At 39.6% G+C, this 27,853-nt stretch overlaps 1 protein-coding gene across 1 annotated transcript; it reads right to left on the bottom strand.

Moving 5' to 3' along the window:
* Nucleotides 1–1,912: 1,912 nt before the first annotated feature.
* Nucleotides 1,913–27,648, bottom strand: RDH10 (retinol dehydrogenase 10). The gene is made up of 6 exons (XM_030943258.1): nt 27,075–27,648; nt 26,370–26,608; nt 7,166–7,264; nt 5,717–5,862; nt 5,274–5,405; nt 1,913–3,314 (listed from the first exon to the last, which is right to left on the bottom strand). The coding sequence occupies exons 1-6, from the start codon at nt 27,364–27,366 to the stop codon at nt 3,191–3,193; spliced, it is 1,032 nt and encodes a 343-aa protein (XP_030799118.1). The 5' UTR covers nt 27,367–27,648; the 3' UTR covers nt 1,913–3,190.
* Nucleotides 27,649–27,853: the final 205 nt, after the last annotated feature.

The following is a 27,853-nucleotide window of genomic DNA, read 5'->3' as shown; positions in this document are numbered from 1 at the left end:
TACGGGAAACTACTGACACCAAAAGCAAGGATACTAAACTTGTCTATCTCATTCCAATGGCTGAGTTGGTACACCAAGTTTAGAGGTCTGGCAACCCTAGATTCTTTTTAAAGACTAGGAAATAGAGGAGAAACCCTAGAAGACTCCTATAGATGAACCAGTGATGCAAATTGTCCTGCTCACTGGGAAGTGGACTGCTACAGAATGATCTTCAAACACACTGTTTACACGGCTATAAGCTTAGCACTATTAAGATAGGAACTGTCTGAGAAAACTCTCATCAGCTGCATATCCCACCAGGTTGTTACAGCAAGACAAAAAATACCAAGAGGTGCACCTATATCAGCTCCTCTGGGTTTAACAGTAATCTTTCATGGCATTGTCTTACAGAATGATGGAAAAGTTCCTATATTAAGCTACTAGTCTAAAGTATTAAACTAGAACTTTTACTTAAACTAGGCTGGCTTTATGTGAATTAGCAGTCTTTCAGTCACAGCCCACAAGAGACACAATTTTCATAGTTTCTGATTGCAATGTTAAAGGAAACTCTCACCATCACATGGTATTTGCAGCAATTTAGGGCAATACAAACAAGGGATACCCCAGTTGCCATTCCATCCTGTCACAAATGTCTTCCTGCTTTGTAGGAATCACCCATTCAACTGGGAAGTGATCCAGTAAACAGAAAACCTTCATGGAGAGCTAAGATTGACTTCTTTACATGATTTTTTTTAAGGTGTGACTAGAGGTGACAGGAGTTTTGGGATTATTTCCAAAATAGCCCATATGTATCAGAAAAACTAACAAGCTGAATTCGTTTGGAGGCTTGAATTAAATTTATGCTCAGTCTCCCACTCTGCAAGACAAGCACTACAGAGACTCAAAGATTCTCCCCCCAAGCAACTCTCATTAGATCTATAAGGCATCTGGTATTCCCTTTCTTTATGTGTATCACTGACATTTGAATAGAAGATGAAAAGTTAAGAGAATGAGTTTTAGAAACATGCTCACAGAGATCAACAGCCACAAGCCACCCACCAGCCACACAGCTGAAGAACTGACAGAAAAGGTAGTAAATTTAGAGAAACCAGGATGATCGCACATCCAATAATAAAGTAAAACTCTACAAGCCTTGAAACTTGCTTTTAAAGTAAACATTGTAAATTAGCAGAATGCTTTATAGAACACCTTTGTATTGGTGGTCAGCTTCTTATTTTTCCTTTTCTGTCAAGCTAGTTAGTGTCAAGTATCAATACATCAGACTTGAAAAGTTGCTTCTTAGTCTGACACAGCAGCAGAGATTGAGATATCTTAGAAAACAGAAGTGCAATACAATGATGCTATGCCATAGAATAAATTTGTTGTACTTGCTTTTAGTGACTTTGCTGTAAGAACATGGGAGGTAATTTGGCCCTGGGGAAATCTTCCAATGACTTTTTCGAAAGAGCATGGAATTTGGAGTAAGGGTTAACGTAAACATTTTCTTCTACTTTCAATTAGTTTCTAAATAGAGTTAGTTAACAACACTGTTCCTGACACAGATACCAATTTTTTATTTTATATGTGTGCTATGTATATAACTACAGTAATAGCTACAGCTGTACTGAAACTGCATCCACACCAGATCATTTTTTTAAAGACCTGAATGCAGCTCTATAGAACATCAAAATTAATACTCTTCATAATCTCTTGAACCAGCTACTTCATCAGTGAGTTTGGAAGACAAAATTGTCAAAAGCTCAGTTTTGCAGTACCTACTGCTAGCCTTCAGAAGATTACACTGTAAACCATGTAGCTGACAAAGTGGATACAGGAGTTGAGCCATAAATATTTGATCTGTGTTGACAACAAAGAGCTGTGGAACAAGTAGTTTGTGTTAGTTCAGTCTTTAAAGGAAACATTCCAATCACCGTTTTAAGGAAAAGGTGGCTCACTTTAATAACCACAGGCATTGGTCACTATTTAACAAGACATTCTAAAAAAAGTAATCACAATTTTTCTGATAGTAGTTTACAAGTGGATGGTATACATTAAGATACAGAGGTAGAATTTCACTTTTACAATGCTTCACTAATACAGATTACCAAATTCAAGGCACAAAATCGTTCGCTTTACAAAAAATACTGTAAAAATGTAATTTGCTGTTCTACAACATGAGTACAACTCAAAAAAAAATCTTTACACCCTTTCATATTCTGCATGTAGAGTTGCATCAGGCATTATTCTATTTTTCCTTTGCTAATAATTGGCATATGACCAGCATTTACATAAACAGTTTGTATCTCAGCTGAGTTGCTTTGTCTTTTAGGCACAAGTCCAGTTAGAGAATTCAACACAACAGTTTCCTTGGGGGGTGGGGGAACTCTGTCAGAAGTAAGAATGAGGAAGAAGAAATGAAACATGTAGTCCATAATAGTAAATTGGACTCTGACATATAGTGGGAAATGGAACAGAGCATATTTCAAAATAAGTCAACTTGGAAAAAAAGTCAAATGAAATCACTGACTGCATTCCTAAAAAAAACCAGATGCCCAGTACAAGTTTGCTTTGACAGTATGTAAGACATTCATTTGCCTTTGAATTGGCAGAGATTTACAAATTTCTTTTCATCTTTGTTTAAATAGAACACACACAGTTGCAACAAAAGAGAATTACACCACAATTTGGCCATGTGTCCTTTAGAGAACGTGGGTGAACGAGTGAAGAGATGCATTCAGAAACTGTCCTTGAATTTGCTGTAAGATCATGAGCAGTAGCTTAAATTGCAAGATTTCCCTCCCTTCCAAGTAACGTGAGGAAAGTCAAACCACTTCTGAAGCATTCCATCTTCTGGTTGGAGACAGCTCTTAGAAGCCTTAGCAGACTAAGGAAGAGATATCACACAGTGCATCCCTACAACAAGTAGTATGACTAGTTTACTGTACATACAGTGATATTCTAAAGGACAATGGTGGCAGCTACATTGTAAATTCATTTGAGTTACCTATCAGATTTCCCAAGTACTCTAGTCAGTTTTATTTACAGTATATAAAAATCCATTGATTTTTAGAGTTCAATACACAGGTTTAGGACCCAGGAGAATGCCACAGTAAGATGTTGACATTTGCATCGGTTAGATGCAAGTGCACTTTGCAATTCAGTCATGTAACATTATTGCATTCACCTATAAATGTTAGTCCATCCAAAAGTGTTAGATTCCATTTTTTGCTTCATTGTTGTTTGTAGCCTGTTTCCGTTGAGCGATGAAAGGATACATACACTTGTCTGCTCCCAGAAATCGATACATGCATACCACTGCTTCAAATGGCAGAATACTGAGAAAAAGAGGTTATAGATTTGTTAGAAGACAGCATAAAACAAAACCTCTGCTTACATGCACTTTTAAGTACATGTACTTACATGCACTATGCACTTGGTCTCCTTAAAAACAATATAATACCTATTAGAAATTATTCTTAAAAGACTTCAGGGATTTTTATTTCACAGGGTTACTTTCAGAGAGAATTGAAATTCTAGAGTCCCAATCATACAGGCAAGCAGAAAGGAGAAAGAAGCTGTTTATTCACATGCTTCCATTTTAGACCAGATTTTCTGTTTCTACACAAGCAGTATAATATCTTGTTTTAAAGAACAGGGGCGGGGGGATGAGGGGGCAAGGGCATCACAGAAGGCTTGGTAAAAGCAAAGCATCTGCTAAAAGCCACATCAGCAGAGGTCATCAGACATTTAAGATATTCTTTAATGTGGGATTAGTGTTAGTTAATGCCATTCTTTGATCACCAGATGTCTAACAACCTTGATTTATGCTCTAAACTCAATCATCCATCCTCAAGAAGAAAGGCCCAAAGCAAAGAGAGCAATTTCCTTCCCCCACTCCAGATAAAATTCCAAGAGGTGATTATGTGATGGATACCTGGCTACAGATCTTCCCCTTGTTATCACATGAACAAAATATTGTTTTTATTTCAAGTGTAATACTCAGGGGCTCTAGTGAAAGAATAAAATGAGATTCCTCAGGCCCTGGGAACAGCAGCAGGCACTTGTTCAGTGGCAAGCAGTACAATTCCAGCCATTAGGAGTGATGACCACTGAAGCACCAAGAAGTAGATGTCACTGGTACAGGTGTCTCCAGTGCCAGCAGCACTGCTTGTGCAGTGACTGGAGGGCCTTTGATCTAAAGTCTGCTGCCTGGGGCACAGATTATGCAGAAGCTTTGATCTCCCTGTTGGAAGCTGAAGTGTTGAACCAAGAAAACCCAAAGGGCTTTTGATGTGGCTGTTGCTGCTGTAAGGCACCGCCTGTGCAGGAAGCATTGAAGCACCCTCTGAGCTTCTGGGTGAAGGAGTTAGTTCTTAAATACACTGACAGTGGCCTTCATTTGGTGTCAGAATAGACATATACATCTCTCTTCCAGGAAAGAGGTGAGCAGTGAATATACCTCTATTTTTTGATGAGCCTGTCCACCAAGAGACACTTGAGCCAGAGGAGAATAACCACCTTGTAAGTGGAATAAAAAACACCAAGGTGCTCAGTTTTAACCATCACTTGCAGAAAGAAAATAATACAATACTATATTTTATATGTTCCTCCCATACACTACAGATTTAAAACAAAACACAGATGCCTGTGAAGCTGTTCTCCATAAACTAGAATTCAAGCGATGTTATATCACAGGAATTGAAGCAGCTCCTGCATTATCTGGCACCACTGAAATGTTAGCCTGGTTACAGATTAAAACAGTTTTCATTCTAAAACTGCAGTGTGTTAGAATGAAAGAAGTAATTCCTTTAAATAGACCTTTTGCCAAACTTAAGACTCTGAAAATTAGTTCTGAAAGCACCAATTTTCAGTTTATCTAGCATATTTGTGCAAGTTCTGAAGAATCTGCAGGTAGGAAGGGCCTTCTCACATGCTTGTTCTAGAAACAAGCAGCTAGAGATTCCTCTGCTGAGAGCTGCCTCATGCCCCATTCCTAAAGAGGAACTCAAACAGTGGAATTAATAGTCTGTTAAAAAGAAAATAGGAATCGTGGGAGGATGGAAGATACAAGAAGGTTAAAACCAAGATGCATAGATACACAGGACCTCAGTTAAATGAAGCAAGCAACCTACAAGCAAGCAACCTACAAGCTTGCAAGCCAAGAGAGACTTATGAATTCTAGCAAAATGGCACCTATGGCCTGTGTGGGTGGGAGGGTGCTTGCATCATGAAACTGGACATGCTCATGTATTTTGTGGATTGCACTGCCAAATAACTGGCACTTCAGTTCTTACCTTTTCATGAAGGTGACCATGTACATGAGGCGAGGTGTGCAGATCATTGGCTGGTCTGTAAGGATGGCTCTCATAGCCTGTTTCACACAGTATTCAGGTTTCAAGGGTGGAAGGAAAGGCTCAATTTCTTTTCTGGAACATTTGATTAGGACAGATTAATATGATACCCAAAGGACCACAGACCCCAGTGAACAGTTCATTAACTCAATTTCTTCGGAACTTTTTTATATTCACTGTTAAGTTACAAAGACTATAGCTCAAAACTTGCATTGTCTGTGTACAAAAGGACAGAAGACAGTGAATTCAGAAAGCCTCTTTTTGAGTCTAACACTAACATATTCTAAAGCAGATATAATATTTAATATTTTTATGGTAACACTTGAGTTACCTTTAAACACTTTTATGGCACTACAAGCACAGAGCAGAAGGAGAATTCTACTCACCTGATCCTGCACCCTCTAAACATTCCTGTATCTACAAGATAAGGGCAGACTAAAGTAGTTTTGATTCCATCCTTTTCAGCAGCCTTCAATTCATGGCTCAAAGACTCATGGAAGCCCACAGCTCCAAATTTGCTGGCACAATAATCCTGTGTTGGCAATGAACGAAGCAGGAAAAAAAAAAAAGAGACAGATATGAATGATGTTCAAAGCCAGCATACCTGAGGTGATTCTGCACACATTTTCAAAGCAACAACAAAAGACACCCACTGAATAGGGCACTACATCAACTCATTTATCACTTCACTTTTGAGGTAATTATCACAGAACCATGAAAGCAGGAAAGCTGAATGTAGGAGGATATTACCTTGGATTCAAGTCTTTGAATCAGGCAGGCTCACATGACAAGTTACTCCAATTACCAGTTTGCTTAATAATAAATGGTGCAACAAAGGACTGAGATACCTAATACTACCTTGGGTCAGATTTGAAAAAGCTTCAAGAGTTGGCAGGGCATAGGTGTAAAAATCTTAAAAGTGTTATTTTTAAGGTTAGTTTCAACAGAAGATGCAACCAAGATTTGAGTTTTTCTATGGGATGCACAAAAACACTACTGCTGACTATGCAATTACTTTTTATTGTTGCTGAACTTAGTGTGTTTTCAGTTGGATGCGTCCATCTCTGTTGGTGGTCACACCCAGTCTAGGAAATTCCTTGTAGCTTTCTCAAGACAGTAAACACTCTAAAAAGCCCTAAGTTACACCATCTTCCTTCATTTAGGTTATGAAACACTGCAGTTTAAGGTCCTGGTTGAGCCTTACCTATATGCAAAGAAGCCTATGCTTATGGGGCAATATGACCATTATTATTTTAGACACCTTAATTCATTTTCACTAACTGGATGCTTTTTGTTCACACTTGCATTTGTACTAATGACTTTAAAAAATGACAAGCTCTAGTCCTAACTTATTTTTATGCACCAGACAAGTCTCACAAACCGGAGTTCTCAAACACCTGCTAGTGAAGCAGGTGAACCATATATTCTAGAATGTCTGCAGTCATTTCCTCACAGAAACAAGAAACATTACTTTCGAAAGTCCTTGCCTTTGGCTTCAAGCTTAGCACTGAAGATCTTGACAATAATAGGCTAAATGTCTCCTTTCAAGTTCCTAAATTTATCAGGTAATTCAAAGATCACCTGGCATTCTGAAAGCCCCAGCCATCCCAGGATTTTGCTCTAAGTGCCAACTCCACCATCTAAGAAAATGAATGCACTGCCTGCCCAAGTCCTGTGGTTCCCACTCACAGTTGATATGTGTTGATATGGTACTCAGCACCATAAACTCCAAATATCTTTGAAGATTTGACCTTACTTCCTCTAGCTGATAATATTTAAATAACTTATCTTTGGCAAAAAGTGCCAAATTTTTTGTTCATTATAATCTAACAAACCTCCACTCCAGCAGTACTGAATAGCCCCAGGGAACTTGCAACTGTCACAATGTGTCCATGGTTCATTTCCAGCATCTTGGGAAGGAATGCTTTAGTGGTCTACAAAAAGAAAACAACAAAAAACAAAGTACACATAAGCAACATAAAGGTAAAAAAAACCCACTTCATGAACAAGTTACATTAGCAATGAGTTCTCAGAAACTCTCAGTTTATTATCACGAATATAGAAATACAATCATTTTACAGGTTTTGAACTTGAGTTTGCCAAAAATGCTAACAGAAAACCTACAACTTGTTTGTGAATCCAGAGAGCAAGGCAGCAAGGATTATATCTGCAGAAATCCTAAGGTTGAAGGATCAATTGAGCTCAGACATGTTTATTTTTCCAGAAGAGACTAGTTATCAGAAGGAGATAATTTGACCTTAAAATGGAAGCCACATTTTTTAAAAGACAGAAAACGAAATGCAAAGTGTTTAATTACACCATCTAGCACATCTCTGTTGAGACCAGTACCAATTATCAGTTCTAATTATTTACAGTGTTTTTTAAGTCAGATATTGCTAATGTTAGCCAAGTAACTTATTGTCTTAGGAATTTTATATTAAAAGAAACACTACAGGTGGAGTTTTTGCTGTTGTTACTTTTTACCTACAATAGAGCCAACATCTGCTAGTTTAAATTACTTCCCATCTTTATTAGTATCTACAGCACTGCTATAGCTAAAAAGATACACATTTGTGTTACTAATTCCTTAAAAGTTTAAAAATAAAACAAAAACTCAAAGCAAGTCTCAAGATGAAACTTTAACCTCCAATTTTTGTGTTTTAATTATAACAAAGTTTGTTTCTGTTTAAAAACCTGAGTCAGAGTTAACCCCTTTAAAAAAATTAAGTTATAATCAACACACATTGAAGGTACTTGCTGGAAGATCACCCCTACCAGAATGCCTATCTTTGTCATCTCTTTTCTGAAGCTGACTCAACACTTCCCCATTTTAAATGAGTATTAAGCAGGGCACCATATTTACAACAAAAATCAATGAAGTAGCAAAATGGTATGTGTAGTCATGATGTACTTCAGCTTTTAGGGTGTCAGTGTACTATATGAGATCACTTCTAAATGGCCCAAGAACTTCAGACAATGCTTTTTAATCACAGATATGCCTAGTTAATATGTTAATCTATTAGTGACAGAGCTACTAATTTATTCCAGCTCACTCAGTACCATGAATGCTTTATACTCCCAAAACCCAACTCTTCCCATGTAATTTTTATCCAAACTCGGAGCATGCAAATGCCCCTTAAGTATTTCCTACTTGCTTAATTGTTGGTTTGAGCCTTGTCAGCTGCATTCTTAAAAAGACATGCAAACTACAGCTGAATCCGTCTAATTCCATTCTTATGCTGTCTGCATTTTCCAATCACAGACGTCAGGACAGTTTTGCTCTAATGATTTTCACATGTTCTTGTACAACATTTTTGCCTGCAGGTGTTAAATGACTAATCCAGACCTCCTAACACCACACAAAAGAGTGTTTTCACTGGACAGCTGGCAGATGATAGAAGATTAACAGACCTCCTGACTCCTTGCCTTTTCTACTGTTGATTCATACAACTCCTAGATTCTGTCATAACTACATAACAAAGCTAATTATAAAAAAAATAATCTGAGTGCAAGCTGCCTTGTGTTTGTTTCTTTCCTCATGGCAGAGATCTCTAAACCTCTTACACAGAGCCTCTGACAAGAATTCAGCTTGCTGTTAAACTAATCTGTGCCAGGCACACAAAGTTTCAGCCTCTCTTCCCATGTTGCATGGCAACAAAGCCGAGTCATCATCGGGCATGGCCACCCGAAAAAGAGGCTTCGCTTGGACGGCACTGAAGTTTTACAGAGTGTTCTTTATTTGCAGCCTGCCTTGCACACTGCAACACCAACGGTGTGTATGCCAGCCCTGATCCTCTGTGCTAGCCCTGTACCACATCCACGCTCCCAGCTCAGTCCTGCTAAACCATTTACTCCACGCCCCAACATTTGTCAGCTTCATCAGCAGTTTCCACTTATGTCTCAGCTATCTGTCCACATCACATTGGAATGACTGATTGCCACCTCACATTGCCAGAAAGCTTGATAATGCAGACTGAAGCTCTGGCTGCAAACACAGCAGCTACAGAAAAGGGGCCTTGAAGCTTGTCTTGGGGTAGAGAAAGAAGGGAAAGAAGTAGCGACAGATTTTTTCTACCACTTTCAAGATATGAGTCAGTATTGTCTTCCAAGAGATGAACAGGCAAGTGCACCAAACTATTATCTTTGCTATGGCACTGCTTTTTCTTCTCCTCTTTTTTTGTTGTTTTTAATATGGTGAACTATAACTATGTGTCTTAAAGTGTCTATGTTTAGCTTGGCTGAGGAAGAGAATTTTCAAAGTCATATATGTATATATGTATATATAAATATGCAACATAACCAGATTAGTAAATTTCAGAAAGCCCATTCAACTATGCTATATTATGTCAAAGCATAAAGATTATAAAAATTGAGCTTTCGGAGCTTGTGGCCAGAGTAACCCATTTGCAATCAGATGAAGTTGGTACATGACAAATACAGCTTGTTGAGGACACTTTTGGGTGACGTCTTCAGCATCTCAAGTGCAGACTTGTGCAACTCCCAGTAGCAGAACTACAGTCACTTCATGTAAGTCATCTCTTAAGAGCCATTTATAGCTAAATTGGAAAAAAAAAAATTACAGCTCCTCTGCTTTAGACAGTTAGAAATTCATGGAAATCTTTGCATGGGACCTCAGTGCTCTGAGACAGCCTGTTCAGATCAAGCCCTATACTTTGTCATGGCACATTATCCCAAAAATCCACTTAAAATCTGAAGCTGAGGGAGTCTATAAAGATAGCATAACTATCATATGTAGAAAACTTAGCAGTCAACTATGAGCATCTCCACTAAATGAATGTTAGAGAAAGTCATCTCGACTGCTGCCATCCTCCAGCCATCTGCAGCAGCTGGGAGTCAGCACTTGAAAACAAGCACTGTCAGAGGCAGACACACCCTACCGGGGGATGCATTTCCAGGCTCAGAGTAAATGCTTGCCCACTGCTCCTCCCAGCCTCCTCTCGCTGGGAAAAACAATCCCAAAGTGAAGTTATTCTTTCGTGGTATAAGCAATCCCTAAATAAATCAGTGTTCTTACTGAGCTTCTGGCACCACACACGTCCTTGATCAAAGCAGCTTCCTCCATACTCTGATTCCCAGTTTTTCCACCCGTTACATAAACCAGATCAACCTAGTTTCTAGTTTCTTTCAGCTTCAACTACATCTGCCTACCAGACCTGAAGTCTTCTGTGTGCTTGTTGTGCTGCTGACAAACTAGTTAAGAGTTTGACTGGTTTCGGGCAAGATGCCTCCTGGGTGGCCTTCCCATCTGGAGTTTGTCTGAACAGGTACACAGACCACATTAGTCTTCTGAGGTGATGCATGGACATGCTAATCCTCCATTTAAAAAAAAATTAGAAGACACCAAGAAAAAGATGGGTTTTGTCCATGGCATTAGAGGTCATGAACCAGGTCCCCAAAATAATTCAAATCAAGTCAAGTGGTTTAATTGAACTATCTGCCTTCTGGTTTGATCCTTGAAGCTTCAGTTTTACCTCTCACAGCTGCACAGGAAGACATTTAGCCAAAACATAGAAGTATTTAAAGTCAGAGCTGGGTCATTTATTCATGACAAATACACCATAGTTTTCAACGCTGAGGAGAAACCAGTAAGTAGAATATAGAGGATGAAAGTAATTGTGAGTGAACAGTCAGGGAATTTATGAGTTATGCAGTGTTCAACATCAAGAAATGCAAGTTAAGCATCTTCTTCACCCAAAATTAACTTTTTCTTTTTTTAAGGGGAAAAAAATCCCAACAAAAACCAAAATCAAAAAGCAAACCCCAAAAGCATAGTGGGAACATGAATTTTCTAACCTGCAGTATGCTTTAGATAGATAGAAACTAGGTAGGAGAGACAGAACGTATAAAGCTGTTGTGAACAGAGTAGAGCTAGTTTTTCAAACTTGCTCAGCCTTTAAGTTTTTTGGAACCTAGAGATCAATTTCTAATCTTCTGAGCATGTTCCTCTATGCTTTTGAATATACCAATAAGACCAAACTATTCCCAGTAGCTGTAACCAAACTTCTATTTCATGTGCACACAGCTTAAATGACTTATTTCGCACAAGTGTGAAACTGAACAAGCATTTACATGTCACTTCATAGCTTTCGTAATCTGTTCTCAACATTTTGGTTTACGGCAAATTAACTTCTAACAGTCTAGCACTTCTTCCCTCCCCTTCCCCAAATTCTTTAGTTCCATTCTTAATGAAACAAAACTCCAAAGATTGTGAAACACAAAGAGCAGCACAGCTGCAATGTCAAGACAAATTAGTCTAAATACAGCAAATGAGAATATGAAGAAATACTGTGTTTGGGAAAGTGATTTTTTTAATTAAATTTTGGATTAATTATTTTTAAAGAAGAAAGCAAGCATCCACAGAAAACAATGTTAGCTGTATGCAGCTCAAAACAATGGATACTGAATGCAGAAAGCACACCAAAGTAGAAAAGTATGTGCTGCCTCATGTTTAGGGAGTTGCCTTTATAGCAAAGAAAGAAATAAACAGGTACCAACACATAAGGTCCTTTAAGTTTCTCTTTTTCAATACAATACATTTCTTGATACTTTCTGCCTTCTCTCAACAGCCTTTCTAAACTATTTTAATGGCATAAAAAAGCTGTATTACTGCAAGGTTGAAGAATCTTTATGCCAAAGTCTATGCCAAAGCTCATTTTCCATACAGCTCCTTCAGGTAAGGAGCATGGTTATTCTTTTGAATATCAAAGGAGGTGAGTTTTCACATCAGTAGTTATACACAACACTGGTGCACTGGTATAACAGAGAAAGCATTTTCTCCCAAGCCACAGCTATTCCTGATGGTCAGAGCAACTGCCTAGCAGCACAAATGAGTGCACTTTTGAGTAAATGTTTTGTTTCATCTTCATATTAAAAACTATTCAGGCAAATCCAAGAAGCAAAATTGGTGTGGTTAGGCAAGGACTCACATTCAGATATCTCTAGGAACTAAGGTACCAGAGACCATAGCAGCCTGCTGCCCTACGTTTGCTAATTTGTTAGTTTAACTAACAGTGACAAGAAAAGTTTTTAATCTAAAATACATGTTATATTCTCCTTCTCCTTTAGCATGGACATACAGTCTTCTTTTCTTCCCATTCTTCTTCACAGCTTACAGCACAGCATTGCAAGTTCTCTTACTCCTGTGCAGGACAGCATGTGGCCACTCCACCCTAGAATCAAATAGAGATTTCCACATGCCCCAGTTTCTTGTTCCATTCCAGTAATTGAGAAGAAGTGCACCAAGGTCCAACAAAAGAGCACTTCTAATTTTTTCTGCAGTATTACCTGTAGTAGGTTTGTCCAAACTACGTGGTATTACACTAATGCACCACTATACATGTTGAAAGGGAAAGGAAGGTGCCTGAAAGGCAGAAAACCCCCATGGCAAGCTTATCAGTAAACACACTAAAGTTATTTTCAGCTACAGTCATATAGCCCAACTCCTTTCAGAAGACAGCCACTTTACATTCAGTTTATAAACACAGGCTAAAATCTCGCTTACAGGATTACAGGGGAAGTCATCACCAAATGGTTTAAGAAAAGGCCTTGAAAATATACCCTAGAACTCTTTCATAGGAAGATTTATCAAAGTTAGGCATGTAATATCCCAAATACCTTCTCACGCACCAAAGTATGAAGTTGCAAGCCTGCCTTTAACCATTTACTTTCCTTCTGGCTTTTTTATTTGGTTCCAAAGATAACTGAGAATAATTATTTGTCATTTGTATGATCATCTCAATTACTTTTCCCATATAGCCTCCACATCCTTCCTGAATTATCCCTCTACAAGCATCTCTGAAATGTCAGCTTAAGATGGGAATAGTAACTGCACAATGACTACATGAAAATACCAAGTAGTGAGTTGAAGACTAGAGAGACCACACAATACAAAGGATGTGGCTCTGACAGTAACAGGCTGAATACAGCAGGCAGACAGAAGTCTACAACTACTGTTGACCTTGCTAACACAAGGGACCAAAGCTGTACTTTAAAGGACCTCAGATGTCTCTACTGACTGTTTTCAAGAACTGCTGGGCCCCTTCTGGATAATTAGCCACTGTCTAAGTAAATATTTGAATAGCTGTGGAAATTAGAACTATTTTTGTTCTTTGGCTTCTATTTACAAGAAACGATAATGAACTATAGGTCAGAATTACACAGTCTTCCTAGAGTAATGAATTAAAAAATAAAGTCACATTTCTCTGAATTTTTTATAGGACTACCCAGATCCTTTTGAAGCAAAAAGGAGTTTTTGTGTTAAAAGCAAAATAGGAAACTATTCATGGATTGTCCTCAAGTGTGCCTTGCACAGGTCCTGCATTCAGAACAAAAAAGCTAGACCTTCCAATATTTCATCTCAAAACAAGTCCCTTTGTTATTTATCTCCTGGCAGGCAACACAACCTTTAAGTTCTCACTGAAGGTTTATTTGTCCTTCACATAAAAACCCACTGTTTTGGGGCCACGGGGATTCCTTTAATATTGAACTGCACCAGCAGTTAATGCTTAACATACATGCACAGTAATAATGCTACAATTGCCGTGCAACCGGGAGCCCACGAAAGAACATGACAGACTTAAACAAAAGTCAATAATGATGATGAGTTGCACAGAAGCAAAGCCACACATACACTCCCCAATACCTTGGATAGCCTACATTAGCAGACAGAGATAAATCCACTCAGTTTAACAAGTGAAGGTAATAAAAGAAATACCCTCAAGACGTTAAGTCATAAATTAAAGGAAACATCAATTAATTTAAAACTTTTTTAATTTACTGAGAAATAAGCATACTTTTCTTCTCTCCCAACTCCGCATGAAATACTGCATTGAAGTACATGAAATCTTAGATTAGTAAAAACATAAGCTACTACTCTACTTGATTCACTTGGTTTATAATTTATTATTAATATATGGAAGTAATTTTCTCTACCCTCATGACCAATGCACATACACAAAATTCCCTGTTTCTCAACAGACATATCAAATCAGCTGAGAAGCATTAAAGTTGTACAAAACAAGGTTAAATCCTATTTATGGAAGTTTGTAAGTGAGTTTGTTAGTAGCAATAAGCATCTGTCACACCATTTGCAGAAGAATAAGCATGCTACAGCCCACATTTACATTACTACATTGTTTAGCATTTGTATTGTTCAGGGTTCAGTTCCAGAATTTCTCCAGTTTTCAAAGCCAACAGCCACCACTTTTCCTATGAAGAGTTTAGTTATCATAGTGGTTCCTCTTTTACATGGAGCTAACTCATGTTGAGTTTATCAGACAAAAGCTGAAACTGAATTAAATAGTTTCCTTAATCAGAACTTAGTGCCACAAAGCTGTTTACAATGGGTAGACAGCAAAGATAAGATAAGTAATGCTATTAAACAAAAAAGAAGCACACAGGAAACTAATACCACTAGTTATCTCTCAAACATTAATCATTGATTTCCACTCTTTACTACTAGAACTAATTATGCTCTGCCTAGGGCAACTGAACATTGCCTGACTAAATTGCCTTTTGTACAGTTTGTTAGCAAGGCTTAGTTGAAAAAGGCTGTGTCTACAGAGAGAGGGATATGAAAAATGCTTAGGGAAGGACATTGCAACAGAAACTTTTATTACTGCTGCCTTGTCACATCACTACATTGTCCCCCTTCCTTCCTTATAAGGACTTAATTTCCTGTGATCTTACCCCACACTAGGGCAGAAAACAGCTTTGCTCTCCCTCTCATCTAAAGTGTAGGTTAAGTACTCAAGAACATTACCTAAGTAATACAATTCTGACTTCAGAAACTTGCCTCTTGAGCATCAAGGTGGAAAAGGTGTCACTGTACACTTTATAGTACTCTGCTGCTAATCAGACTTCAAGGTCTCTTCAGTACAGCTTTTCTGTATCCCCCACCACTGCATCACACTAGATTTTGTGGGCACCATAACCTAGAGCAGGGGTTTAGGTACATAGAACATAGGCAAAAGTAGCCCTAATTTCTCCTAAAGAACACTTTTCACATCTGTTTAAGAGTCACTACTATATGTAGTTTCTGGGCATGAAGAAATTGAGGTATTCAAGCTGAACTACCCTTGTTATCACTATACCGGCAAATGGAATTCAGAGCCTTTATGTTATTGATATTGGTTTCCACCTTTCTGCTCCTAAGAACTTCTGTATTTTTTTCTTCCTAAGAGATTTTAGATTTACCTGCTTTTTTAAACTATTTCCATCCTCAGGCCTGTCCTGTAAAGTGTCCAATCTTTCTAATGTCTATATGCCACCAGTCATTTTTGTGCAAACATCTAGTTGCCTTTAAAGGACATGCTTGTACCTATACAAAACCATAAATGCACACCAACTTGTCCATGTCCACCTTGCTGATATGGCTTGGCTGATGTGCAAGTGCTTCCAATATATGCAGCAGTACACATAACTGCTTCAGTCACTGATTACGTAATTGGACTTCTTCCCTCCGGAGTCTGCAAGTCTTTGATTTCATACAGCTACGAGAAACAAAGCACATTCTCACTGGTTGCTGAGACAGATGGTGAAAATCTCCATCCTTAGAGGAATCAGAAAGCTGTTTGGGCACAAGCCTGGGCAACTGGTTCTGGGTGGCCCAGCTGGAGCAGGGGAGGCGGACCTGATGACCTTCAGAGGCCACTTCCCACCTCAGTCATTCTGAGATTCTCCACTTAAGTACACTAATTCCCTGTTCAACAGCCCATTCCCTCTTTCTCTCACAGAGGAAGAAGTTCAGAAGCTAGCAGAGACCCTGCACTCTTCATCGCTGTGTTAACTACAAGTTTATCCAGGCAGAATCTGACTGGAAAGAGGTAAGATGGCATAGTAAGAGGGCCGTTGGAGGCCCAGCTATGTGTTTAATCCACCTTACACATAAAACAAGCAAGTCTAGACCAAAGCGGATCAAATGCATACCTGCAGACTTCTCCAGACAGCACAAATTTAGGGCATAACTAAGCATGAGAACCGAAAGGTTTCAGAGTATTCACTTGCAAAAAACTGACCTCTTCCCTCCTGGTCAAAGGCATTTTATTAGACAAGCTAATATTTATGCTCCATAAATATTAATCTCATTCTACTCTCAGACTATCATAGCTATCCAACCACAATTACTATTCATTTAAATGAAGTATTACACAGTTGGCAGCCACTGAAAAATAAGACACATCTTAGAAAGTGAATCCTTCTGCTCAAATCTGCCAGGTCAGTATTTGAGCTTTCTATAGAGCCATGACTAACAAAGAGCTCCAATGTGGCTGTGACAGCACAGATACACTCCTGCAAATTCAGGAATTTAAATTACAGTCTGAGTAGGCAGCAGCACCAACCTTGTATTCTTCCACAGGCAGATCTATCAGTAAAGATGATCTAAAAATAGGTTTATTGAAATGTCAAATTTGAAATTACTTTAGAGTTTTCTACTCAACTAAAACAGGAAGTTAACACTTGCCTACTCCCTTCCACAAAAGGTGGCTTAAGCCCTGCTGAAATCAAGTGACTAGAAATTCTACTTTGTTTATATACTGACAAATGGCTGTGTCAAAGGATTTGTAGCGTTTCAGAGCTATGTTGACATTAGTGTAACAAACACATTAGTTCCTCACCTTCATTAGCACGAGTTTGCAGCAAATGTCCAACCATTTGGAGAGCAGTTATTTATTGCCAGCTATTTGATAATCTTGACAAAAATGAAAACATGCCCCTATGAGTCTGCGAAAAATCCACATAACAAATTCATTTTAGAAAAAACTATTAGATAAGAGCTCAGAATATTTTGTTCAGTGAACAAGAACAGAATCCAACTTTTAAATCCACGTTTTTCTCCAGCTTGCCATAAGCTTAGTCATCTTCTGGACTATTTAGTAAAGCTTGGTATTTTAGTCTACAGGTTTCCAAAACATTACTAGAGAACAGTACTGGCAGAACCACTTACAGAAAATATGAAGTCATCATTCATGTTTTATGATTTATGTAGCAGGCTTTTTAAGAAGTGGCTAAGCAGAAAGGGACTGCCATATTTTATAGATACCTTAAGGCCAGTACCTCTGTAACAATGCAATTCCTAGAGTACTTGCAGGCAGATGAAAGCTGAGTCACTTCACTCATCCTGCCCAACTCAGTCCCCAAGTCATTGTTTTGAATCATTTCCTTCATAACAAGGAAAGTGATTATGCTACAACCGAGTACCTCACAAGAGGAACAAGACTAGAAGGAAGGTTTCTCTTTCTACACAGCAGTCTTGCTTAGTGGAAACTAGGGAAAGATGAGATTTAACAAGAGATTTAACTTCAGTGTTTCTTCAGGAAACAGTAAGACCCTAAAAGACTATGACTTCCTACAAAGTAACTCACTGAACAAGAAGTAACATTTCTAAAATGCATGAAGCTTTTAGTTTTTTAAAACCCAGGTGTTTATGTTTCATACTTCTCCCCACCCTTCCACAAAAGGGTGATGGTGAAAATAAATAGTCTCAGCATGTAAATTTTTGCTTCATAAGCCAACAAAGGATAAAATGATCAAAAGACTCCAGCTAATACAGTAACTAAACCAGCAACTAATGCAATTTTCAAAGATTTTGCTTGCACAGGCATTTTAAACAAACATTAGCAAACTAGTCACTTTCTTAGGGGGTGAGTCTTCAGAGAGAGAAATACTTCCTTTGCATGTCTGTGGAAACTATGCTTATTTCCCACAAGCTGAAACATGGCTCCAGCCTGGGTTTTTTTTCCACATTCTGTGTTAGTAAAACTGATTTCCAGAGAAGTCAAACAGTGCAGTAGGCACAGAGATCACATCAATCATAGTATTGTTTCAAGGTAAATAAGCTAAAGCTGTTAACACAACATTATCTGATGTGTACAGAAAACTAGCTTACCTTTATCTAAGGGTTTTTAACAGTTGTAATTAAAATACTGCCATCTCTTTTGAAGTCAAGTCATTATATTCAGACTGTTATGCCAGAGGAGGATTTGTTATGGCCCGGAATCATTCATGACTACTTAATTATTTAGAGGATGTAAATCCTACTCAAAAAAAAAAAAAAATCCAAGAATGAGGTTCACTAGGATAATCACAGAGGCCCTGTTCAGCTATGTGGTTTTATTCTATTCCTCTTCACCGTTTCCCCCACACATTGGCTACTCCAAGTCTGAAATGCTGATGAGGTGATTCTGGCCTTCAAGCAGAAAAATGAATCAACTTGGGCAAGAAAATTAGCAGCTTTCCTCTCTACCCTGCAGACAAGTTAGTGAGCTGAACCAGCTCACCCTAACACCAGCTGAATATAAAAACTAGTGCAAGGTAAAATAGAGATTAAAGGGATGGTCCCACAAGACAGACTGCCACCACTAAGCTGCCTTGTAGTTTCATCCTAGATCAACAGGAATTTTGGACAAGTTACTTTTAAACACACACTTGTAAGCTGTTTCAAAACAATGCTGAAAAGGGGAGTGCTTGAGAAGCTGTCACACAAGTTCAAACAGATGGCAGAAGCAACCAGCACCAGGGCACATTTAGGTGCAGAATTCAACAGCCAAACAAACTTGAATTTCAAAAGGCTCACACTAAGTCAGCCACCTCAGCTCCACAGCTGTTCCAGCATATCTTGGCCTACCATGCCCTCCCATCCCAGTTGTGATAACTCACTCATGTCAAGTGTTAATTTGACTGACATATAAATCATTTTACTAATATAATTATTTACAAGAACAGAGTGCTCATTCAAAAGTGTAAGCACAGATGTAAATCTCCCCCCCATTTGTGACATATCTGCTTTCAAACTAAACCCTCAACCCCCAAGATTCTATGAATCTCACAGTCTATGCCTACTCACCTATACTGTAACTGCATTTTGAAAGACTAAAAGACTCTAATTTTTAGCAGATGAAGAAGTCTAAGACCACAGGTAAAAGCACATAGCATCACATGCAAATCAGCTTCAGCTTGCCTTTGCTGAAAGACATCTGCCATTTTTCACAAAAGACAGAGAGGTATCAGTAACTCAGTTTTACCATCAGTGTCAATAGCCAGAAACCTCAAAGGTCAAAGGGAGCCAGGCTTATCAAGTGAGTGAGGCACTGGCTTTTACATACAGAGAATTGTGGAAAGATTTAGTACTAGAGTGCATAACAAAATCCTTTCCTCCCCGCAGAAAAACCCCGGAAGCAAAATCAAAGCATGAGAAGCATTGGGAGAGAGTAATAGTTCACAGCTGATAAGGATAAAAGTAGAAAAGATTTAAGAAGTGCAGTGCTAAAATGACAGAGATGGTGCTAGAAAACATAACATTCATCTTTCCTCAGCCTGTCTAGTCAGAGTAATTGATAACACTGAGAGCTATGAAAAAGGATTGCTTACCCACACAGATCAGTTAAGAAAGGTCTTAGGCAGTGTTGCAAACACTGGGTTAGCAGGACACTTGGCTGCATCATAATTAGGACTGCTTTTCTCCACCACTGAGCACACAAACACAGCTGTCTTCACCAATTCTGCTACAGTCACTTGGTTATTAAAGAAAGTTAATAACATAATGACACAAAATTAACTTAGCCACTTTTCATAAAATAAAGGTAGATGTCACCTGTAGATGGAAGAATATGGAACTTTAAACTCTATTGCCCTCCTAACCACTACAGGACAAGAAAGGCATACACATGGCCTTTTAGATGAGTATTTCACTGAAACATTGAAGAGCTGCTCTCTCCACTTGTAACAAGGTTAGGCACCACACTGGCAAAGATCATTGTCACATTCAAGGTTTTCCTGTCTACCCACATCCTTCACAAGTAACTGCATAATTGCAGACCAAAGCCAGGTCAGAGGTTTTTGCTTATTCAGCTGACCTACTGTGTTCCATAAGAAGGAGGAATATAACCATCACACTGATCACTCATCCAGGACCATGACTTCAGAGAAGATTAGCAATCCTGCAAACATTCACACAGTTTACTGACAAGTCTCCAAGCCTCAGGAAAAAGTCACAAGAGACTAAAGAGTGAGATTATCCCAAGTGCCTTACCTCTGCAAACTATACTGCAACTCCAGCTTCATTTTAGGTGGATGTAGAATTGCAAGCCACTTAATAATTAATACTTCAGCTATGTTTCAAGTAGTCTTGGCATGCTCTCTTCAGGACAACTTTCCCTTTCCTTAAGTAAACTTTCAAAATGCTTTTCTATGAAACATTACAGTTTTCACCTAAATTCTTCAAGCTTAATACAGTTTAGTGAATGGAAGTAAAATGGCTGGTCACACCTGGTGCTACCACCTTGGACACCAATCTACAGGCAACAAATAATCCATGGATCACAATCTGAGAATCGCTATTTTCTGTTCCTTGATACTCTAAGATCCATGTGCCTTTCAAATGGTGCAGCAAATTAAATTCCAAAGTATGTCTGAGAGAAGGTGTCACAAAAGCTTAGATGTAACTGAAGCAGTTCAAGGAAAACATTATGGAAGGTCATTTTAGAGCTGTTAACTGACTGGAATGAAAATCAAACACTGTACATCATCGGTGAGAGAGAAGGGAAAGGCACAAATTCAGCTGTCATTTGAACAAAAGAAGTCAGCATTCTCCATCACACAAGGAAGATGCTCTAGCACAGAAAGTATATGTAGGAAGGCTGGTGTTGTAACACATTCAAAAAATCTTCAACATGATTTTCCCACAGCCCTGAGTGTTGCTAACTAACCAAGAGTGCTGTAATTTATTCTGCTCACACTCCTTGATATGTAACTACTTATTTATCATCAAGATACAGTAGACAATGAAGAACCAGGACAGAACAGACTCAATAGCCCTTAGGGAATAGAGCTGAGAAACACGTGGAACAACTACAGTTTGGTAGGCAGCACTGTGGAATCCCAATTATAGATGCTCAAACTCATGATTCCCACACAAGGCAAATGAAGAGGCGTTTTGCATAAGACTAAGACCTACCTAGCACCCCATCCCTACACACTCAGTTATGTATGTTGACTCTTCAGATGAGTACATTGCCAAAAGATTCATTTTTATCCTCTTCCATTACTATTCTGAAACTGGTGTAAGAGTGGTGCTATGGTCAAAGCTCAAACATACAGGCACCTAATTAAAGGGTCTAGGTTGCTGTTTGCATCAAAAAAGAAAACTTTCAAAAAAAATCCAAATGAAAAAACATGAATGCTTTTTAACTGATCACTATACCTAAAACACGATTACAAAGTTAAGATACAGATATACACAAATTGCATGATACAGGCTATAAAATTAAAGACTGCATGATGATGACTGACAACTGTGCTTGACACAATGCTAACTAGTCCTTGTAGACCATAAAGTAAACCCACAAGCAAAGCTCTGAACCAGCAGCATAGTGCCCACTTTAACTCCAGAAATATATATCCACCCCTTTACTTTTTTACTTTCCAAAACTTGTACTAAGTACACTGCTTTATAAAATGGGAAAGTGCAGTTTTCTAGGGCCTGCATCTGGAAGATAGTATTTTCTCATTTGATAGATTCCCTCTCTCTTTTTGAGAAATCAACCCAGAAACAGATGAACAGCAGAACCATACCAAAGCACTTATAAGTTTTAAGTATGACTAATATGACTATTTCCATAGCTAAGAGTATGATTGCTTTTTCCTTCATACTCACTACCCAGCATGCTACCACAGTATATGAAACACATGTGCTGTCCAGAGTAATTTACTGGTGGCATGGAGTTGGAATAATTGAGCAAGGGAAAAGCTAGTTTTGATGATACTTTTTGGATCCCATACAAATGTTTTGCTTGAACTTGATCCGGCTCATTTTTCAAAGAAACAAGTCAAGAACTTGTAGATTAAACTTTGTAAGTGAACTTGAGCACTTTGGGGTACATCATTAAAAAGAAAAAAAAAAACCAACAATTTAAGCTAACTTCACTCATCTGAAATACTAAATATAGCTGGGTGGCCTGTTAGTGGAATATTCTGTCTATATTTGATCATCAGTGCTAGAATCCTAAATTTGATAGCAAGAACTAAAACTCATGCCAAGAGGCCAAAAGACTTCGCAGGGTATAGTTCAAATATCATAAGTGGTGTTTTCTTCCATAGAAGAGTCTGCATCCACACTATGTGTAATACTTCTGTATTTGAACTAAACAAACTATAGGCATAAGTGAGCTTTATTTAACACCAAGGAGCTTGAAGAGACAACAACAATACATAAATACTGATAAATTATAGGTAACTATAGCCCCTCCAAGGCTTTAGCAATCCTGTCAGTCTAATGAGACTGGTAAGTACAGCAGCTGCATCAATGGGTATTTGATTTAGTAACTCTTCATTAACCATCTTCCCAAGGTATATTTAAATTTTAGAGGTTTTCATGAATGCCCTAAATATCCAAGTTCCCTCTCTAATAAGTATTTATCTCACCCCACCAATGTCAGGCCATCTGAAAATTACTTCAATTCCTACAGAGATGCCCACATATCTTCAAAAAATCAAGCAGCTGTAAATAAATGAAAAAAAAAAAACAACCCAGACTAAGACAGCAGTACACAAGCCTTTAAACTCTGTGTCCTAGTCATTCTCTATATGGATTTCTTTTTTTTTTTTTTTTCAAATATGACAGAGCTGGAGCAGAATGCTTTTGCTTCCCCCTTATGGTAAGTTGAAGAGAACTCTAGGAGGAAAGCTTTAAGCTGAAATATCTGGACTATCCCCATGACAGGGAAACACAGATCACTGATCTCTTAGAGCTGAATACTGACGACCTGTTGTACAGAAGGATCTTCATGTCACAGAATTCCAGAACTTGCTCATCACCCTGGACTGGCCCTTCCCCCATGAACAAAACTAGAAGGAGTGCCCAGGTATTATAGTGATGTCCAATATTAATATTATGTATCCAGCAATAGATTATTTTTCCAGAAGAAGTGTTAGAGTAGGTACAAGACTCTCAAATTGTCCCAAAATTAGGAGTTTGCAGTTTTATTCAATATGGTGACATTCTGTAAACCATAGTATTTTTGATACTTCAGCTTTATTGTAAAACTACAAGAAAAAAGTCAAATTCTTATATTTACTAAAATCTGATTTAGCAACAGCTTTAAGTTATATTGTGACAACATTTTTGAAATTTGAATCCTGACACATCATAGAAAGAAAACTTCCTAGTCTGTAGAAATTCAGTTCTAATAATTGACAAGTGCAGCCAAGTAAGTTATTAGTCTTGCAACAGACTGGCAGATAGTGTTACACTCCTGCTACAATTTTATGCATCTGCAAATTATAGTAAACCAGAGCTGGCTTATTTCAAACTGGGAATGGATTTTGTCCCTATGTTTTCAATATCAGAAGCATTCAAGTTATCACAGCATGAAATAACAGGTTTTTAATACTGCAGTGGATTTTATGCTGTGGAAATTGCTACATGATGCAGTGGTGACATTTTTATATAGAACACTCATAGGAAGGATTATACAAATCATGCATGTCAGCAAAATGGAAAGCATCTGTTTAGGCTGTTGCATGCTGCTAAGGCTCTCTGGACTGCCAGTTTGTGATATGGTACACAGCCCAGTTGGAGTCACAACAGCAAAACGGTGACAGATTTTCATTCACTGCCTACTGCAGAAGTTGGGCAGCCTTCTGATGGTAGCTGCTAACATAAAAGCAAGATCAGATCACCTGCATTCTGCATGCAGAACAGGCAATTAATCTGATGTCAAATGTTTCAAGGGACAGTACCAGAGCCTTATTTTCAGTTTTTATATAGAAACACAGGAGGCTTGATTAATGATCAAGGGATGAAAAAGAATTTCCCTCAAACCACATTAAAAAAAACCAAACCACACAACACACCAAAACCCCAGAAAGTACAGACACTTAACTACTGAAGCAATATTACATGCAAGATCCATGTCTTCACAAAATCCATGTACAGTTTTTTGGACTAAACACCCTGCAAGAATACTTAAAAGCCTACATAATGCTCCAGAGTATTAGCTTTGCTTTTGGACCACCAGTTTAGCTGACACGGAAAAGACTAGCTGTATAAGACTTCACACATCTAGACACATTGTTCTATTTAAGTCAGCATCGACTTGCATCAAAAAAGTTGGCTTCAAATCAGCTGATTCAGATGATATCTTATGAATTAAGTAGTATTACTTTCAACAGAAGTCCACCCACTATTGGTCAAGCCAATCTTTTCTGGGACCGTGAAGGGGAATACAAGGAAAAGAGCTTTGCCAACAGAGGAAAAAAAAAAAAAGAAAAGAAAAGCAGGACACAGAATCTACAGGAAGTTTACATATGAACAGATCCTCAATTAAATCTAAAGGGTGTTGACTACTCCTTTAAAACTTAAGCCAAAATCTCAAGTTCCGCAGTCCAGACATAGCTATACCTTCTTGGAGTAATTTTTTTTTTAAAGCCACTTTACACTAACATTTAGAGCTAGATAAATGGAACTGTTATGGAAACCCAATCATAGCAATACTAGAATCTAAGTTTAGTTTTCTATTACTGTAAGAGACTCAGAACACACAGAGTGCTTTAAAAAGGTCTCTGAAACTGTTATTTATAAGTGTATGACTTAGGCCTGAAGGAAGAACAGCTGGAGAATTTAGGATCCTCCCATATTTTAACTCATGGTGATGTCATAATTTAGAGTTCTTGGAAACTGTCAATTCAACATTTAAGCCACATCAATAACAGTCATTAAATCTACTACACATCTCTATTGGCTTAAGCACCAATTTAACTTTCATTAAGGGAACACACAGAACTCTTAATTTTAAGAAGTAACATAAGCATTCTCAGAACCTCTCAAATTGCTTTAAAATATATACTTTGAGACTTTAAAAGAGCTTCTAAACATACCATCTCCTGTGCAGTCTCTGCAAGCTTTAGAATACGTTGGAAAGAGGCTGCTCTGCCATTAAGTGTTTCACAGTGCAGATTTGAAGGGGCTCCTTTAGGGTTATGAAACAGCATTTCATTTCCATGTTAAAAAGTTGGCTTGGGAGGGCCTTCTAAGTTTTGAAGATGAGGCATTTTATAAAATTGTATTATGAAAAACCTTCTTTGACTGATCTTACCTTAAGTCGAAGTATATTTCAGATTGCCTAATCCTTTCATTGTTATGCAAGTGTATTTCATAACCTTATTTGAGGAATCAAAGAACAGTCTTAATACTAACAATGGTCTCAGTCTGACAGCTAATGCTAACCCAAGTGTGCATCATGCCCTCCTTCAACGCTCCAATTTATGTAACTCCACACCACTATGGGTCTAAAAATAAACCACATGGGAAAACAAGGTTTAGATGGACAAAAAGAGTAAGACCACATACTTGTTCTCCTTAATTAGCACCTGCTAGTTGTGGAGACAATACCATCCCAGAAACCACAGTTAAGATTTTCTTACTTCTACAGGCAGCCTCTAGAGAAAGCTAAGAGGATAAATACACAGGATTCCTGAAAAAGTGTTCCTGGCTTAATTTCTTGAGAAATCTTTTTTGCCTTTCCTCCCAGCCTTCAAAAGGAACAATTTGCCTCCAAGGCAATCCAAACAACATTTTAAAGGGGTTTTAAAGATTTTTTTTTTCCCGAAATGTGCAAGTTTGCTATTGTAATCATCATTAACACAGTATATTAAAGTTACTAATGTGCTGGCAGAAGAGTATGCGAGGAAAGAAGCCATTCATTAACAGCAACAACCTTTAAGCAGATTCAGAGATTATTGCTTGTAAAGGATTTAATATCCAAAGCTACAGAAATGGCCACAAGACTTAGAACTCTGGATTCTAGGAGGATACAGCTGATTTACAAACTATTTGTTAACAATCTTAATACCAGCATTCCTGTTAAACAGAACAGTCAGTTCAAAACAAGAAATACCCAAAGCAGTGATCCTACAAGTGAAAAAGAACAAGTGCAAACCTCAGGGACACAGAAGTTCTGCAACAGCAGCTTGTTTCCCAAAATTAATTACCAAAAAGGGCAGTAGAAAGGAGTTAATAGTTACCCAGAAGTGTGCGTGACAGTTAACCATCATGGTCCTCTCAATAAGCTCATCAGGACACTCCAGAAGATGGTGCCCAGAGACCACACCAGCATTGTTAACCAGGACAGACACCTCGCCAACCTCCTTGCGGACCCTCTCAGCTGTCAAGTAGACATTCTCTCTTTTGCCCACATCACATGTGTACGTGTAAACCTGCAAGTTGCAATGGGGCAGCACATCTTTCTCTCCATCTCCAGCCACTAAAAAACACAGATAAGAGAACAGAAGGGGTGGGGGACAATAAAGTTCTTGCTCATATTTTGACATTCAAACAAGTAGCTCAAGCAGAAACAGCAAATACAATTTCAAACCACCAAAACTTCTATTTACTTTGGTGCCATTGTAGTACAGCAGGAGTCAGCTATTTACTATCGCTGCTACGTGTTTTAGGAAAAACCATAGGTTTTAAAGCAGCCGCCGGAGTCCGAGGCTCCGCGAAGCAGAGGCTCACCGCGGCGGGCACAGGGCCGGCTCTGACCGGCAGAAGCGCCGTCGGGGCGTCTGATACTCCTGCACCCGGCGGTCTCCAGCGCGGAGCCGCTCTCAGGGCCGGCCGCAGGTGAGCGCTGCTCAGGGCTGGAGCCGCCGGGCGCGCAGCCCCAGCTCGCTCTGCCCCGGGCCGGGCAGGTGAGCGGCGGGGACAGCGCGGGGAGCCCCGCCGCTTACCTCCGGGGGCGGCAGCGGCCGCCTGCTCGGCCATCTCTCGGTAAATGTGCCGCACCATGCCCGCCGTCTCCTCGTTGCTCTGCGTGTTGATGTCCCACAGCACCAGAAGCGCCCTGCGCCGGGCGAACTCCAGGGCGAAGAGGCGGCCCAGGCCGCTGCCCGCCCCGGTGATCAGGCACACCTGCCCCGCCACACTTTTCTCTTTGGGCCGCACCAGCCACTTGGCCGCGGCCAGCACGAACGCCCACAGCACTCGGAAAGTCACCACGAAGAACTCCAGCAGGATGTTCATGCTGCCGGACCGCGGGGCCGGCGGCACGGAGCCTGCTCGCCGCCCGGCTCCCCGACCTGGAGCCGCCGCTGCCCGGGACCGCCCGCCGCGGGCACCGAGGGAGGCTCCGCTCACGGGGGTTCCGCCACCGAGCTCCCCCGCTCCGTGCCGTTCGCCCCTGCAGCCCCACGCCCCGCCTCAGTCACACACGCCGAGGACGGTGCCCAGACACGGCGCTGCCTGCCTGCTGCCCTCCACCTCCCCGTCCTGCCCCGTAACGCCCGCGGCCCCGCTACTGGCAGTGAACATCTTGCTCGCTCGGCCCCTCTATATAGGGCGGACCGAGCGGCCGAGCCCCTCCCCCGGGCCGGCCCATCCCGCCCCGCATTCCCGGGACCCCCCGCCCCCGCCCCGCTCCGCCCCGCCGCCGGGGGAGGTCCCCGACGGGAACGGGACGGCCGGCGCTTTGCGCTGCTCGGGGCGGGAGTCCCGGCGGCTCCCGGCCGCT

Source organism: Camarhynchus parvulus, chromosome 2 (assembly GCF_901933205.1).
Source record: "Camarhynchus parvulus chromosome 2, STF_HiC, whole genome shotgun sequence".
NCBI classification, from domain to species: domain Eukaryota; kingdom Metazoa; phylum Chordata; class Aves; order Passeriformes; family Thraupidae; genus Camarhynchus; species Camarhynchus parvulus.
This window is presented reverse-complemented; position numbering and strand designations above follow the sequence as displayed.